Genomic DNA, 18,575 nt, shown 5'->3' on the forward strand with positions numbered 1-18,575 from the left:
AGACCACATAGGAGCTGTGACCAAGGGGGCCTTCTCCCGGGTTCGACTAGTTCGCCAACTACGGCCTTATCTAGACCTGGATTCCTTACGTACAGTCACCCATGCCCTTGTGACCTCTCGCCTAGACTATTGTAACGCTCTCTACATGGGGCTGCCCTTGAGATCCACTCGGAAGCTTCAGCTGGTGCAAAGTGCAGCGGCACGGACACTCTTGGGAGCCTCCCGATACTCCCATATCACACCTCTCCTCCGTGCGCTGCACTGGCTTCCGGTTGCCTTCCGAGTGAAGTTCAAGGTGCTAACAATGACATACAAAGCCCTACATGGCATGGGTCCGGACTACCTACGGGAGCACCTTCTGCCGATGTCAGCACCCCACCGTCCTGTGCGCTCCCACAGAGAGGGCCTCCTCAGGGTGCCACCGCTCAAGGAATGTCGGCTGGTGGCCCCCAGGGGGAGGGCATTCTCAGTGGGTGCGCCGGCCCTCTGGAACAGTTTACCAACCGAAATCCGGATGGCCCCCGACCTCCGTACCTTCCGTCGCGACTTAAAAACTTTCCTGTTCCAGCAGTCCGGCCTGGCATGATAGCGTTAATTGGGGTCCCAGTTTGTTTTCACTATTGTTTTTATTACTTTTTATTGTTCATCTGTACACCTTCCTTCCTCTGTACACCGCCCCGAGTCCCTCGGGAGAAGGGCGGTTTATAAAAACTAATAAATAAATAAATAAATAAATCTTCTGGAGTCCATTTAAGCTCACGCCTACTGCTTTAGTGACTCCATCCAGCCACCTCATTCTCTGTTGTCCCCTTCTTCTCTTGCCCTCAACCTTTTCCAGCATTAGGCTCTTCTCCAGTGAGTCCTTCCTCCTCATTAGGTGGCCAAAGTATTTGAGTTTCAACTTCAGGATCTGGCCTTCTAAAGAGCAGTCAGGGCTGATCTCCGCTAGGACTGACCGGTTTGTCACCTTGTAGTCCAAGGGACTCACAGGAGTCTTCCCCAGCACCATAGTTCAAAGGCTTCAATTCTTTGGTGCTCAGCCTTTCTTATGGTCCAACTTTCACAGTCAAACATTACAACTGGGAAGACCATAGCCTTGACTATACACACTCGTGTTGGCAGGGTGATGTCTCTGCTTTTTAGTGTGCTGTCTAGATTTGCCATGGCTTTCCTCCCCAGGAGCAAGCATCTTTTAATTTCTTGGCTGCAGTCCCCGTCTGCAGTGATCTTGGAGCCCAGGAAAATAAAATCTGTCGCTAAAGCTATTTCTATAGGCAATCTCTTTTGCCTGACTCTTTCCTCCTTCCTCCAGAGCAGAGATTGAAGAGAGATTTCAAGAAAGTAAGCTGCTCTTCTACACATCAAAAGTAATGTGATTGTGCTGGCAGTGGGAAAGCAGAAGTTAAATGGTTGATAAATGAGGACTACCTATATAGACAGTTTCAGCCCTTATTTAGATTGGCATCTTTTTACATTAGAATTGCCTTGAAACTAGAGCAGGTTAGTATTATCTTGTGGATACTCAGAATATTTTTTTGAATATTTTTTCTATTGGAGGTTCTGTGTCCAGTTCTTACTGTTGCTTCTTGGCCCGCATATAGGTTTCTCAAGAGACAGATAAGATGGTCTGGTACTCCCATCTCTTTAAGAACTTGCCACAGTTTGTTGTGATCCACACAATCAAAGGCTTTAGCATAGTCAATGAAGCAGAGGTAGATGTTTTTCTGGAACTCCCTAGCATATGTTGGCAATTTGATCTCTAGTTCCTCTGCCTTTTCGAAATCCTGCCTGTACTTCTGGTAGTTCTCGATCCACATATTGCTGGAGTCTAGCTTGTAGGATTTTAAGCATAACTTTACTAGCATGTGAAATGAGTGCAATGGTGCGATAGTTTGAACATTCTTTGGCACTGCCTTTCTTTGGAATTGGAATGTAAACTGATCTTTTCCAATCCTGTGGCCACTGTTGAGTTTTCCAAATTTGCTGGCAAATTGAGTGTAGCAATTTTACTGCATCATCTTTTAAGATTTTGAATAGCTTAGCTGGAATACTGTCACCTCCACTAGCTTTGTGGTTGCTCAGCTTTCCTAAGGCCCAATTCACATTCTAGGATGTCTGGCTCGAGGTCAGTGACCACCTCATCGTGGTTATCAGAGACGTTAAGCTCGTTCTTGTATAGTTCTTCTGTGTAATTTTGCCACCTCTTCTTAATCTCTTCTGCCTCTGTTAGGTCCCTGCCATTTTGGTCCTTTATCATGCCAATTTTTGCATTAAACGTTCCCTTCATCTCTCCAATTTTCTTGAAGAGATCTCTGGTCCTCCCTATTCTATTGTTTTCTTCTATTTCTTTGTGCTGTTCATTTAAGAAGGCATTCTTATCTCTTCTAGCTATTCTCTGGAATTCTGCATTCAATTGGGCATATCTTTCTTTTTCTCCCTTGCCTTTCGCTTCCCTCCTTTCCTCAGCTATTTGCAAAGCTTCCTCAGACAGCCATTTTGCTTTCTTGCATTTCTTTTTCTTTGGGATGGTTTTAGTTCCTACCTCTTGTACCATGTTGGGAACCTCCATCCATAGTTCTTCAGGCACTCTATCAGATCTAATTCCTTAAATCTATTTGTCACCTCTACTGTATATTCACCAGGGATATGATTTAGTTCATACCTGAGTGGCCTAGTCCTTTTCCCTACTTTCTTCAGTTTAAGCCTAAATTTTGCAACGAAAAGCTCGTGGTCTGAGCCACAGCCAAATCCTGGTTTTGTTTTTTCTGACTGTATAGAGCTTCTCCAACTTTGGCTGCAGAGCACATAGTCAATCTGATTTCTGTGTTGACCGTCTAGTGAGGTCCATATGTAGAGACGTCTTTTGGGTTGTTGGAAAAGAGTGTTTGCTATGACCATCGTATTCTCTTGACAAAATTCTATCAGCCTGTGCCCTGCTTCATTTTGTACTCCAAGGCCAAACTTGCCTGTTATTCCGGTTCTTCTGTCATTTTGGGGATTGTATCCCAGTATTGCTATTCCTACTCTTTTATTGATTATGAAGGCTATTCCATTTCTTCTGAGGGATTCTTGCAGTATATACCTGATGGTCATCTGAATTAAATTCACCCATTCCTGTCCATTTTAGTTCGCTGATTCCTAAGATGTCGATGTTCAGGCTTGTCATCTCTTGTTTGACCACGTCCAGCTTTCCTTGATTCATGGATCTTACATTCCAGGTTCCTATGAAGAAAAAATCTTTACAGCATCAGACTTTCCTTTCACTACCAGATCCATCCACAGCTGAGCATCCTTTCAGCTTTGGCCCAGTCACTTCATTATTTCTGGCGCTACTAGTACTAGCCTTCTGCTCTTCCCCAGTAGCATATTGGACGCCTTCCGACCTGAGGGGCTCATCTTCCAGCATCATATCTTTTTGCCTTTTGGTACTGTCCATGGGATTTTCATGGCAAAGATACTGGAGTGGATTGCCATTTCCTTCTCCAGTGGATCACGGTGGCCCTCCACGGCTTAGCTCATAGCTTCATTGAATTACGCAAGCCCCTTTGACATGACAAGGCAGTAATCCATGAAGGGGATTTAATAGATAAAGATAGTTAACTATGAGGTAACACTTTTCTCCTAAGAATGGTATAAAGGAAACATTTTTCCCTATGCAGGAATGTTTATAAGCTGCTTTTTGAGGAATTGCTTAGTCATTTCTTCTGAATAAAAACACTGTTGTAAAGTGATGTTAGTACCTTTATCCTCAGGAAGATTTTCTGTGGATATATATGACGTACATCAAAAGGAAGATCAATGCAAAGAGTAACTGAATTATTTTATTGTATAAGTGGGATAATTATAGAGAAATATGTTATAATAATTCAGTTCAAAAGGCCAATAAATATTATACAGTGAAAAAAATATTAGCATTTAAAACACAGAATTATACTATTGAAAGGGGTTATTTAGGCCAATATGTTCAAACCTTTACTCAATGTGGGAATCCAATTTCAAACATCGTTGACATTTGCTTTTGCTTGAACATGTTTAATAAATAGTTTCTTGGCCTTTCTGGTTTACTTTATATAATAATAAAGAACTCAGTCTTCCTATGGAACTAGTTTTACATTTAATATCTAAAGATCTAAAGAACAGACTGATATTCTTTGTATTAACTCTTCAGTGCTTAAGAAATACTATGATGTATCCCCCTCAAGCTTCTTAAGATTAAATGTCATTTTTACTATGATTGTCAAGGGGAGGGGGGGAGGATTGCAAAATCTGTAGTTGTGTGAATCCTTTGTTAGAACCAGTCGGTGACATGAGGGTGTAAAAGCTTTCATATGTAAGATAAAGATCTAACACATTAACATGATTCATTGTCTTTTTTACCACGTTGGATAAGATGTCTCTTTTTAATTACCAAACTTAACACTTGTTACTTAACACTGCTCTGTGTTGTCAAAATATTATTACCATTTGCAACTGTTAAATCAGATTTAAGCTCTTCACAGTATATGAATCACTGAGAAATATCACTGTATTTCTGAGTCTTGCCAATGTTTCTGATGCTGTACTTGCTTTTGTCTTTTAGAGAAATATTTTTCTCTGCTAACAGCCATTTCATATATATTATCAAAAATATTGAGACTGTTTTGGATATTAAAAAAACTTATGCTGCACTCTAGTGGTTGCCCATTATTGTTCTAAAATGAATACTTTCTTTGAAAGAGTTCGGAAGTGGAGATTGAAAAATACTTAGTTACAGAATTTTTAGAGAAGGTCATCTAAGAAAATGATAAATGATATTTCAGGATTGATAATATATTGCTGATGTACGTTTGGAAATATACACTAATATTTAAGTATATGGACCTTTGTTTAGATTTCATTCACAACTTAAATTTCATTACTTTTGGGGGTATTTTTGTCTCTATTACTGTACTGTAGCTAGATAATTTCCAAGTATATTTTGATTTGACATGTGACATTTAATTTCCTGGAAAATATTTCTCATATATTGATTATATGAGGTTGCCTTATAAGCTATGTTGTCCATTGTTTGTCTCCTTCAATATTATGTACTTTGCTTGACAACAATGCGGCATAGTATTAGGCAAAATTTTATTTGGAACATAAAATGCATTTAAGTAGAAGTGTCAAGAATAAAACCTGAAAGATGATATATGGAATACAGTACACGTTGAGAGAGAATTCCTTCTAAAATTTGCAAATGAATTTAGGTTGATTAATGCTCTGAATCAAAACCTAATAAAGGATTAGCAGCACACTGAACATTTGGTTAATGTCTAGTAAATTTGCATTATGATTCTTGAAAAAGCCTTTAATTGTATTTTGCAAACTTACTTCTTCATGAATAGAATTGCTGTCATTCATAGAAATTTCCTCTTGCTAAGTTTTCATTACAGGTAGTCCTCAACTTACAAACATTCATTCAATGGTTGTTTGAAATTACAGCAGTGCTGAAAAAAATGAACTTAAAACCTGTGCCCAAAGTTAATGGCCGTTGTAGCATCCCACAGTCATGTGATCAACATTAGGGCATGTGGCAGCCACCCACACTTAACAACCACAGAAGCACTGCAGCTCCCTTCATCTGCCTGTCTCTTCTCCTAATCCATGCCCTTTTTGCTTCACCATACAATGGCACCCAAAGGGCAGCAATGCAGGGGCTGGGGCTGAAGTAGAGATCAGTTGAAAAATATGATCAAGCATGTCAGCACGTCATTCTGTAAAGCCCCAATTGCCCCACCACCACCACCATCCTGCGCTTCATAGATTCTGCTGCGCTCCCCACTGACCCTCGCCACCTCATCTTATTCTCCAAGCCAGTGTGCCATTCTCACGGTCCTTCAGAAACCTTCTGGTCTTCTCCAAGGGTTGGAAAAATGGAACATTGGCTTGGGGAACTGCAGGAGCCCTGCTTCAAAAATCTCAATTCGCCAAATTGCATTCAGAAGATTTCTGAAGCACTGCTGGGCTGGGTGGACAGCTGAGGCTTTTCACTGCACTGCAGCAATCCCCACACATGCAAACCCTGTGGTAGGCCTTCCATGGCCTCACCAACCTCTTTTGGCACTCTTGCACTCCTTACCTGGGACTCTGTTAACAGCCCATGATTCTCACTTAATGACTGCAGCTGGGAGTGCTGGGATTGCAGTCGCTAAGTGAAGCACTCAGAGGACATCTTGTTTAACCAGTTTGCCTAGTGAGCAAGATTCTGATCCCAATTGCAGTTGTAAGTTGAGGACTACCTGTACTACTACCTGTACTAATGTATGTATGTATGTGTATGTGTGTGTTTATATATGAGTAATAAACAGCTAACCAGTTCCTCAGACATTTTTTAAGATTGTTAACTATACTGTTCATTTTTTGAGGCATATAGCATGTCATTGGAATGATTTTGACTGGTAATTTTCCTGTATACTGAGCTTGCTTCTTTGAATTACTTATTCTATTCTGGAGGAAGGCAGTTTTGATAATTCCATTAATTTCTTGATTACCCATAGGGTACTATAGGAATTTCTGAATATTTTCCTCCTGCTGATATCCACACTTTACAGCAGCAGAACTATACTTTGAGGTCTGTTATTGCAGAAATGAGAAAAGAAATGGAGACCCTTAATAATCAGGCATCTTCCTTTGATGACATCAAAATGAAAATACAAAATGCAGGTATAACTAATTCTGCTGTAGTTTTATTTCCTCCTAGTAGTAAAATGGATTTGATTTACTGACAAGTGTCCCTATATTTTATAAATTTAAGTCTCCTTTAACAAAAGCTTCTATTTTTGGAAGATTTTCTTGTTTTTCGTTTTTGGTGCTGTGGTAATTCCTAACAACTGCTGGATAAGTCCATGCAGTCTTTTTGACAAGATTTTCCTCCTTTGTAGGGTAAGGGAGGTCACCCAGCTGGCTTTTTGTCTAAGGCAGGACTAGAATTCACAGTCTCCCACTGATATCTTGATCACTACAACTGGCTGTCTCTTACATTTACATTCTTCTAAATATTTATGTTCTCTGAGGAATCTCATATGACTAAAGCATATTAACAGATGATTAATTAGCATTTCAGTCTCCAATTTTGAATCCAATTTGAGATCATCCATCACCACAGGTTGAGGTATATATTGTATGCTAAAGATACCCAACTCTATATTTCCACTCTTGGTGACTCAAGTGAAAGTGTGCGGCTACCCTTTCACAGTGCATGGAGGCTTTGGGGCCCTGGATGGGGGACAACAGGCTTTGACTGAACCTTGGTCAGACTGAATGGCTCTGGGTATGTGGGGCTCCAGGATCTGGGACTTTGTCATCTTTGACACTGGATGGCACTGCCCCCAAAAGACCCAGTCCACAACTTGGGGGTTCTCCTCGAGTCGTAACTCCTGTTCGAGGAACAGGTAGCAGTCGCAACTGGGAGAGCCTTTGCACAACTTCGTGTTGTGTGCCAGTTGTGGCCTTTCCTGGACCAGGATTCCCTGCCCTCAGTCGTTCAGTCCCTAGTCATCTCATGGCTGGACTATTGTAATGCACTCTGCATGTGGGTACCTTTGAAGAGCATTCTCTGCTGTTGCTCCTGCCCTCTGGAACATCTTGCCCCCTGATGTGAGGTTGGCCCCCAACCCTCCTAACTTTTTGTAAGGGCCTAAAGTTGTGGCTTTGCCAGTCGGCTTGGGGCAGCAATGGGGGAATAACACAGTGGAGGTGGTTGATTGAGTAATAACAGATCCCACCTCTTCCCCACTCTGCCTCTGCCCTCCCCATGTGTCTTTGGTTTTAAAGTTTGATTTTAACTTTTTATGTTTTAACTTAGATGTAACTGTAAGTCACCAAGAGTTACCTTATAGTAAGATGGGCGGCCAATAAATTTTATAAATAAATAAATAAATAATAAATAAATATTTTTCCATATTATTACAGAGAACAGTTAGCACTTTAACTATGTCTTCTCTTGTAGCTTTAAACAGTTTAGTGAGTATTTATCTTTGCACGGTGCTCTAAATTGCCTTTGAACATGGAAGGATTCCTGACTATATATTCCCTCTGCAAATGCTCCCATAGCTCAAGGTTTTTTTCTTCATAAATTAGGGGTGTTAAATCTGTTCTATACATTGACCCCATATTCTAAGCGTTGTCCTGGTCATATATTTTTAAATTTTAACTTATATAATTAACTCCAATAATTTTGATCAGTTCCTAGATATTTCCTGCTGAATAGATTGATTTGTACATCTGCAGCTTATTATTACGTAGACATAATGCTGTCTAATGTGTGGAATCCATGTATAAAGTCTGAATTTTGTTTCTGTTAGCATTAAAAAACAGTTCTATTTATAGAACTCTAAAAACATAGAATCCCAGGGCTGGAAAAGACCTTTTGGGGTCTTCTAGTCCATCCTTCTGCTCAAGGCAGGAGACCTTACTATTCTGGAGAAATGGATGTCCAATCTTTTCTTGAAAACTCCAGCGATGAATCACTCAGAACTCCAGGAGGCAAGCTATTCCATTGATTAATTGTTCTCACTATCAGGAAATTTCTCCTTAGTTCCAGGTCAGATCTCTCTTTGATGAGCTTCCACCCATTGCTTCTTGTGCTTCCTTCAGGTGCTTTGGAGAATAAGTCAACCGCTTCTTCTCTGTGATTACCTCTCACATACTGGAAGACAGCTATCATGTCATCCCTAATCTTACTCTTCATTAGGCTAGACATACCTAATTCCATTAATCATTTATTGTACAGTTTAGCCTCCAAACCCCTTATCATCTTTCTTGCTCTCCTCTTACTTAGGGTATGAGCATCTTTTTTTGTATCATGGTGACCAGAACTGGATGCAGTATTTTAAGTGTGGGCTCACTAATGCGGTATAGAGTGATAATACCACTTCTCATGATCTTAATGCTATCCCTCCGTTGATGCAGCCTAGGACTTTTTGGCAGCTGCAGCACACTTCTAGTTCATACTTAAGTGGTAGTCCCCTAGGACATCTAGATCCCTTTATAATTACTACGGTTAAGCCAGGTAGTGCCTATTCTATAGCTGTACATTTCTTTTTTTCCTGCCTAAGTGCAGGACCTTACTTTTCTCTCCACTGAACTGCATCTTGCTGGATAGGGCCCAATACTCAAGTCTGCCAAGATCTTTCTGAATCTTGAGTCTATCTTCCAAAGTGTTAACATTCCTCACACCCCAACTTTCTGCAAATTTGATGAGCTTCCCTTCTCTCCCCTCCTCCTCCTTTATTCTTATGAGCAAATATTAAATCCTGATTTAGTTATGGTCATTGAAACTGCCTCCCTCCAATCAAAGTATTACTCCACTCTTGCAAGAATATATGATCAACTGCAACAATATTGAAGTCTCTTCTTAAGATGAAATTTAAACTATTAAAATCCAACCCCTCTGCTGTTGGGAATAAAATTAAAATTATAGTTATTCAGTGCATACCGAATTCCATGTTACTATTTCTCTCTTTTTCATACATCCTCTTGGCAGCCCGAAATTTTTAAAAAATCAAATTTCACTTTTTTTTACTATATGGAGTTGAAATTGCTTCTGGAATCATTCTTCTTATCCTAATCTTTAAAAGAATACCAACAAAAGCTAATTTAGCCACTTCCTGAAAACAAAATAGAAATAAGAAAATTACTTATTTTATACTATATAAAAATATATGTCTGATTAAGGTCTATGATCTGTTAAAACCTGTAATTTATTTAATCATTAAGATACCATTAAACTTTTATTACTTTTGCTGCAGCAGACCAATATTACTGCTGTTCCAGGAATATATATATATATATATGTATATAAATTTATAAATGTAATCAGGCAGTCGAAGATATCTTCATGTCTGCAAGTTCTCAACCTAAAATGGGCATTTTTATTTTGCAGACCATAAACAGTCCCTGGAAGAGGAGGTCAGAAGGTTGGGGGGGAAAAGCGAGGCAATAGACCAACAGAAAGAAAATGCAACAAAAGCTCCAAGAAAAGTATTTGTGCCTTCTCTTAATGTAACTAGATGTAATAAAACTACTCAAACTTTCCATCCAGACTACTTTGCCAGTGGAAATGATGGTAAGGGAAATAAATTTCACATCTACTAATATATGTCAGGGCAATAGAAGAAGGGGACGACAGAGAATGAGGTGGCTGGATGGAATCACTGAAGCAGTAGGCGTGAGCTTAAATGGACTCCAGAAGATGGTGGAAGACAGGAAGGCCTGGAGGAACGTTGCCCATAAGGTCGCGATGAGTCGGACACGACTTCGCAGCTAACAACAACAACAATATATGTCATAAGTCTTGCATGCTCTGAGAAAGATGAGAGCTATGCCAGAGGTTCAACATACTAGACAGGTCTCATCGAAGGAGCCAGGTGAAGAGTGTCCCTCTTATAAACACTATGGTGAAACATAACTTACACAAATCTGTACTGGATTAGTCATCACCTGGGTCAACAAGGACTGCACTAGGTGTTGGAGTTCCTGGACATCCGGGAGACAAGTGGCCCACAGGACTCAGGAATGTTGGCTGAGCACCTAGGCCCAGCAGCTACAGGACTACTGGAAGAAAAGCTGCTTACCCATCCCAAATATAAAAACACTGAAAACAAAGAAATAAAAAATTGCTATAACAAATCAGGGCCAATGACAAAAGGATGTCTGAAAAGAATTTCTGTCATCTCTAGATAAACTAGACCAGGGGTAGGCAACCTCGACTCTTTTATGACTCATGGACTTCAACTCCCAGAATTCCTGAGCCAGCCATGCTGGCTCAGGAATTCTGGGAGTTGAAGTCCATGAGTCATAAAAGAGTCGAGGTTGCCTACCCCTGAACTAGACTAATGTACTGTTTGATTGTTTCAGTCAGTACATTGAATTGTAACTGGATTTAGCAATAAAGACTTTTTTTTCTTCTTCACAATTATACGTCTGTGTTTCATCAACCTTATTAATAATTAGTTAATAGTATGTTAACTAGAAAGGGCGTGAGGTATCCTTAGAGTTCTTCAGTTGACCTCTGCTTTGTTTTGCTCTTCATTGTTTCAGGTCCATTGCACCTTAGTAAAGTTGCTGCTGAACAGTTTCTGAAAACAGATGAAACTGAACATTCAAGAGCAAGGGTATGAAAATGAGTTGTTAATTAATGTTTAATATAGGGATTCATTCAGAACAAAAGTGGTGCATTTGTTTGCTTTCACTGTAAAACGCCTCAAGTATTCTGACTTCAGCTATAAAAAGTTCCAGTTTATGCCAAACGATCCATGCCCTTTCCTACTACTTCCACTAGGAGGCACTGTAATTCTAGATATCTTTACTAGATATCTTTGCATCTGGGTTAATGATAAGATATATTCTAATAATTAACTGAACTGAACTCTTTTACTGAATATGGAAAGAAAGTTAAATTGTACTAAGTTTGCAGCTGGACAAGCTGAAATTTTACCTTGTTCTGCTATGTTGTAATCCTTGATGTTTTTTTCCCTACACATCAGATATCTTCAGTAAATACATTTTCACTTTTGGCTGGTGTTAATTAAATGTATAATATTTTGTCAAACTTAATTTTTTCAGCTTAATTCTGCCTGCCAACTCCAAAAATTTAAACTTGTTTTAGAATTTCCAAGGACATTTTGCAGATAAAAAGCTGTTCCAGGGATGCTTCTTTGCTTACCTACACTATTTAACAAATAGAAGATCTAAGAAGATCTTTGGGATGCATTAAAACTTAGCTATGAGGGCGACAGGTCATGTGTTTATTTTGGGGTTTTTTTCCCCTTCATCCCTTTTCATAAAAATGTGTTTTGTTTTAGCAAAATTGTGTCTTGAAGATAATGGGGAGTAAGCTGTAATACAGGCTGCATTAGTAATAAACTGTTATGTTAATTGCAGGACAAAACAGACTCACATTCATGGGGCCACTCTTCTTTGAGAGGAATTCATAAATGGCTGCATCTTTAGCAATGGCTTCATTTTCTAGGGCATAATTCACTTTTCATGGCACAGAGCTAAGGAATATAATAGCAGAAGATTACAAACTTAGTGAACAGTATGGCCAGGCAGCTGTGAAGGCAAACAGAATTCTGGGATGCATCACTAGAGCGGTCACCAGCAGGAAAAAGGAGGTTTAGGGCTTTAACCAGACCTGTTTGGAATATGTGTGTTGTATGGGTCCAGTGCTGGAGATCTCATTAAAAAAAGATACTGATAAGATTGAGTGAGTTCAGAGATGGGCAACAAAAATGGTGCAAGGTCTGAGGGACAAAACATATCAGGAAAGATTGGGAGAACTGAATATGTACAGCTTGGAGAACAAAAGGAAAAGGGGGGTGCATGACTTAAACCTTTAAATATATTAAGGGTGTAAATATGGTTCTATAAGGCAGCATTTTCAATATTAAGCAAAAATCAAAAACACGGGCATAATCTCAAACTGACAAAAGTTCAAAAGTAATGTTAGAAAGTATTACTTCACAGAAGGAGTACTGTAGTGGAAGCTTAGAACCAACTTCCAGCGGAGGGAGTGGGTCAATCATCAGTAACTGTGTTTAAACATGCTTAACTTGTTTGAGATAAACACATGTCCATTATCCAACAAAAATTAAAAATTAAATAATAATAATAATAATAATAATAATAATAATAATAATAATAATAATAATAATATAATAAATAGATATATTAAAAAGAAGACAAGAAGCAAATATACTTGAAGGAAAAAATTGATGGACCACTAGGTCTTTTTCTGCCATCAGTTTTCTGTATTGTTGGGGGCAATTAAGCTGACTTTGTAATAATGCCGCTTAGGGGGTGTGTGAAAGCCCTAATAAGCAGGCATATACATAGAATGAAGGCTACTGCTAAGTTTGTAAGCCGCCCTGAGTCTTCGGAGAAGGGCGGGATATAAATGGAATTAAAATAAATAAATAAATAAATTTAAAATAATAGAAGAACTAACAGGGTTAAGAATGTATTTCTGGGTTTATTTAGTAGCAATGACAGTGCTGAATAAATTAAATGTCTTCACTATCATTGCATCAGTTCATTGCTTCAGTGCTAACATCCTATTATTACAGGTTCCAAGTTAAACTAAAGAAGAAGAAAGCCAGTCAATTTCCATGAAGGCTTTTGATTGTGTCAATAATGTCAAGCTGTGGAATGAGCTTAGAAAAATGAGAATTCCAAAATATCTCATTGTCCTTACAAGAAACTTAAACTTAACAGCTCAGGAACTCACAGTACAGGCAGAATATAGTGAAACTGACTCCAAGTTGCCAAAGGAGTGTAACATGGCTTTATATCCCCCCCTTATTTTTTTTTTCAATCTGTATGCTAAGTTCTGTAATAACTGGTCCAGTCCAGGTGGCAAATAATCTTCCAGTTAAATGGTGCTTTGTTATTGGTGATTTGTAATCCAAGTCCTTCTTAGCAACTGTTTTTCTAAAAGTGCCCAGAAAACTTCCAGCAGGTTCTCAAAGTATGAAATACGTTACCGGCCCCCAAAGATAAGGAATTCCTATTCTGGAAGAATCTTATATCTCATTTTGCTTCTAGAAAAATGAGAATTCCAAAATATCTCATTGTCCTTACAAGAAACTTAAACTTAACAGCTCAGGAACTCACAGTACAGGCAGAATATAGTGAAACTGACTCCAAGTTGCCAAAGGAGTGTAACATGGCTTTATATCCCCCCCTTATTTTTTTTTCAATCTGTATGCTAAGTTCTGTAATAACTGGGAACCCCATGTGCTTGCAGTGGCAAGAAATACTTTTTACTGGTAGAAGCTGGTAGGTCAGCTACATCTTATTTATATCTTGGGTAAAATGCTTGCCTCCAATAATGTAATATTCCTTTTATTGTTAGGCAAGCTGCTTTTAGAAAGTTTTTACTCTTAAAATGGTCTAAGATAATTAAATTAATCTTATCATAGTGAACACTTTACTCCTTTCATTAAAAATATATATATCCTGCCCTTCATTTTCTTTTAGTAATACTACTCTGGGATCGGCTTCCTAGTGTCGCGACTACTTTATGAATGTGCCTATTTATAGTTGTCTTACTATCTGTTAGAATCCTTTCCTCATATTATTACATTTAAAATAATAATGATTTTAAATTTGAGAAGTTGGAATTTTTCAAAGCAGTATCCCAGTCTCTGGCATTTTTTAAAAATTTCCAAGTATTGCTTTGAGCCCCAAATGTGTTTTGTAAGCTTTCTTGGAAAATAAAATAGCGGGCTGCTAGGGTCTAGTGCTTTGTTAAGAAGCATGCCCTTCTGCTGCCAATAAAGACAAAACTAAGCAGAATTTTTAGAAGGCATCTGGAACAGACAGGGTCCAGTCCAGGTGGCAAATAATCTTCCAGTTAAATGGTGCTTTGTTATTGGTGATTTGTAATCCAAGTCCTTCTTAGCAACTGTTTTTCTAAAAGTGCCCAGAAAACTTCCAGCAGGTTCTCAAAGTATGAAATACGTTACCGGCCCCCAAAGATAAGGAATTCCTATTCTGGAAGAATCTTATATCTCATTTTGCTTCTAGAAAAATGAGAATTCCAAAATATCTCATTGTCCTTACAAGAAACTTAAACTTAACAGCTCAGGAACTCACAGTACAGGCAGAATATAGTGAAACTGACTCCAAGTTGCCAAAGGAGTGTAACATGGCTTTATATCCCCCCCTTATTTTTTTTTCAATCTGTATGCTAAGTTCTGTAATAACTGGGAACCCCATGTGCTTGCAGTGGCAAGAAATACTTTTTACTGGTAGAAGCTGGTAGGTCAGCTACATCTTATTTATATCTTGGGTAAAATGCTTGCCTCCAATAATGTAATATTCCTTTTATTGTTAGGCAAGCTGCTTTTAGAAAGTTTTTACTCTTAAAATGGTCTAAGATAATTAAATTAATCTTATCATAGTGAACACTTTACTCCTTTCATTAAAAATATATATATCCTGCCCTTCATTTTCTTTTAGTAATACTACTCTGGGATCGGCTTCCTAGTGTCGCGACTACTTTATGAATGTGCCTATTTATAGTTGTCTTACTATCTGTTAGAATCCTTTCCTCATATTATTACATTTAAAATAATAATGATTTTAAATTTGAGAAGTTGGAATTTTTCAAAGCAGTATCCCAGTCTCTGGCATTTTTTAAAAATTTCCAAGTATTGCTTTGAGCCCCAAATGTGTTTTGTAAGCTTTCTTGGAAAATAAAATAGCGGGCTGCTAGGGTCTAGTGCTTTGTTAAGAAGCATGCCCTTCTGCTGCCAATAAAGACAAAACTAAGCAGAATTTTTAGAAGGCATCTGGAACAGACAGGGTCCAGTCCAGGTGGCAAATAATCTTCCAGTTAAATGGTGCTTTGTTATTGGTGATTTGTAATCCAAGCCCTTCTTAGCAACTGTTTTTCCAAAAGTGCCCAGAAAACTTCCAGCAGGTTCTCAAAGTATGAAATACGTTACCGGCCCCCAAAGATAAGGAATTCCTATTCTGGAAGAATCTTGTATCTCATTTTGCTTCTAGAATCCACTGGTAAAACAGCTCCAAGAAGATTCTGTTCATCCCAAGCAACAGTTACTTAGTATGGGTGCAGGTGATGGACCTCATCAGCATTTTAGAAATCATGGAAAAGTGATTCAAGACAGACTGAAAGAAGCTGCAAAAAAGATCTGCTGTCTGAGCAAAGAGAAGCAGCAGCTACTAGAGATGGTAAACAGACTAAGAACAGAACTTGGAGAAGCTTCAAAGGAAGGTAAGCTCATTGGAGAGAAGAACCTCAATTCTTATATAAGAAATTCAATCTCTTGAGATTGAGAAAAACTAATAGAGTGAAGTACTGCATGTAGGCTTGTTGCCAAGGTTAAGAGGTCCTGGTCAGAGCTTGAGAATGAAATGCTGCTGAATAAGAGCACAGTTGCTCTCAATGTTGAACGTGGTGGTATGAAACATGAACAGACTCAGTATTTGTTCCTTATTCTTGGCTATGAAGACCTTGATTACTGCTCTAAAAGGTCAAGGTGACAAGTAGTTGTTACATAATAGCAAAAAGCTCTTTTATATACTTCTCATGTATATAAGAAGATTCTTGAAATAAGAACTTTTTTGTTTTGTTTCCTGGAGACGAAGAACAATGAAAAATGGCATTATTGTATAACGAACCCGAGGTCAAAATAGATGCCTTGTAAGAGAATTAAATTTTAAAGCTTAAGTTACTGGGACTCGTCTTTCAATTTCTGTATAGCATAAAAGGTTCATTCTTTATTTTGCTGTCTCTAGGATTGCAGGATTGGAATGATTCAAAAAACCCTCAGAATGACACATCCCCTGGTGCCCTTTATCCCAAAGAACTGGTAGAAGAAGCAAAGCAGCATTTTCTAGCTTCAGAACATTTGCAATGCCATCTTACAAAACCGGTATGTCAGAACCATCCGACGGTTTTATACTGAGGACGGGAAGGCTGCTGTCGGAATGCCAGAGCCTTTCTTACGATCACAGTGATATTCTATGCAAACTGTGCAAAACTCAGGCTCTGAAGAGTATTGTGAAGTACCTCTGATTTTGCTATGTCCAATTTATAGCAATTATCCCTATTCCATCCCTATTCCATGGACCACACAGTTGAGGTACAATTCACCATGTCTTTGGCGATTGCATCAGTGTGTCATTTTTGTGCTTTGGCAATTGCATCATTGTGTCATTTTGTGCTTTCCGTAAAGATTGATGGCATACTCCTGATGGAAGAGATTTGGGTACATTTAATCTAGATTATTGTTAATTTTAGAGTAAAACTTGGCCATATTTTTTATCTACATCTGTACCAAAGAAAGTTGGAAACCATCCATTTTCTTTTGTTCTTTCCATTTTTTTCCTTTTTCCTTTTTTTCATATTTTTACCTTGCATTTTGTCTCCTTTTTCTCTTTTCTGATATCTTGTTTTTAGTTCATTGTAATGTTATCATAATTTGAATTCAGTCTGCTGATCCATTTTTTATCCCTGTACAATTTATTTATTTATTTATTTATTTATTTTAATTCCATTTATATCCCGCCCTTCTCCGAAGACTCAGGGCGGCTTACAAGCTTAGCAGTAGCCTTCATTCTATGTATATGCCTGCTTATTATGGCTTTCACACACACACCAGCAGCATTATTACAAAGTCAGCTTAATTGCCCCCTTTCAGCCCCTCGTCCGACGAGTCACCAAAAGAATGAATCCGGAACGGGAGCTGGTTCTCCTGAGCCACGTTTATTTTCCTCTCAAAACAGTTGCCCGAAGACAGATGAAGTCAGCGTTGATTCCACAGCACAATCAACGCTGTTAAATAGCCGGCGAAGCCGACACCCACCACCACACCCTAATTTGCTCCACCACGCCCACACGCTACTTAACCTCTGCCTCCCATAGTTCCCACCTTTTGGCTCCCACCCCACCACCATCGCAGCTGGTAAGCCACCCCCCAGCCCAAATCTTCCTCTCTTCCTCCGGAGCTTCGCATATCTCCATCCACCCCCCCAGCTCCCCAGACCGCCGCGAGTTGTGTCCTGAACCCCTCCCCGGCCCACCGACAGTCCCCGTCACCCCCTAAGCCATCCTGGCGCCCGTCCTTGTCCCGCCGCTCAGGCACTAGGCAACCACCGGTTGCTCTACCGTACGGCCGCTCCCCTGCCTCCTGTTTGGTCCTGGAAGCTGCTGGGCAGTGTCGGCACCCCCGTCCTTTCCCCCAGTCCCTGGAGGCCGATAGGTTGCTGCGTGGCCGCACTCGGCGGCCGCATGCACTCCCAGCTCGCAAACTGCTCCCGGGAGCCGGCAGGTTGGTCCGCGGCCTCTCCAGCTGGCCGGCGGGACGCCGCTGCGCTGTTTCCTCAGCTGCACTCCCCCCAGGACTGTGGGGACGGGGGCCGCGCTCATTCCCGGCTCGCTGGCTGCTTCCGGGAGCCGGCAGGTTGGCCCGCAGCCCCTCCAGCTGACCGGCGGGTCGCAGCTGCGCCGTCTCCTCAGTTTTTCCCCTCCCAGGTCCGTCGGGACGGCCGTGTCCGGAGCCCGGCAGCGCGTTGGAGAGGTAAGGAAGCTGGCGGGGATCTCCGGAGGCCGGTAGGACGCTGCGTGCCCCCCCCCCGGGCGTTGGGCGAGCGGTTGCTGGGGTGCTGTGACGGCGGTACTGCGTCCGGGAGACCGCAGGCGCCGGCGGCGGGTTCTGGGGCCTGGCAGATCACTCCGAGGCCCCACTGAATGTCGGGCATGCCGGGCCCGACACCCCCAACAATCTGGGTCCTCATTTTACCTACCTCGGAAGGATGGAAGGCTGAGTCAATTAGAACTGATAGCAAGTAATTTCCTAACGTCATGTGGTAATTTTCCCACAACTATAGTTTAATATCAATTACAGATAGTCCTCTATTTACAACAGTTGATTTAGCGACCATTCAAAGATACAACAGCACTTGAAAAAGTGGCATGACCGTTTTTCACAGTTGTGACTTTTCCAGCATCTCCATGATCATGTGAACAAAATTCAGATGCTTGGCAACTGGTTCATATTTATGATCGTTGCTGTGTCCTGGAG

The 18,575-nt window shown here is 40.2% G+C and overlaps 1 protein-coding gene across 1 annotated transcript in view; it reads left to right on the forward strand.

The window, feature by feature from the left end:
* Nucleotides 1-18,575, forward strand: part of CCDC57 (coiled-coil domain containing 57) — a 68,088-nt gene that overhangs the window by 31,780 nt on the left and 17,733 nt on the right. Inside the window, exons 10-14 of the mRNA XM_083352987.1 lie at nucleotides 6,519-6,684; nucleotides 9,905-10,087; nucleotides 11,062-11,135; nucleotides 15,535-15,763; nucleotides 16,288-16,424. Of these exons, the coding sequence (XP_083209113.1) occupies nucleotides 6,519-6,684; nucleotides 9,905-10,087; nucleotides 11,062-11,135; nucleotides 15,535-15,763; nucleotides 16,288-16,424 (789 nt within the window). The remainder of the gene's footprint in view (nucleotides 1-6,518; nucleotides 6,685-9,904; nucleotides 10,088-11,061; nucleotides 11,136-15,534; nucleotides 15,764-16,287; nucleotides 16,425-18,575) is intronic.

Source organism: Vipera ursinii (assembly GCF_947247035.1).
Source record: "Vipera ursinii genome assembly, chromosome: 2".
Taxonomy (NCBI): domain Eukaryota; kingdom Metazoa; phylum Chordata; class Lepidosauria; order Squamata; family Viperidae; genus Vipera; species Vipera ursinii.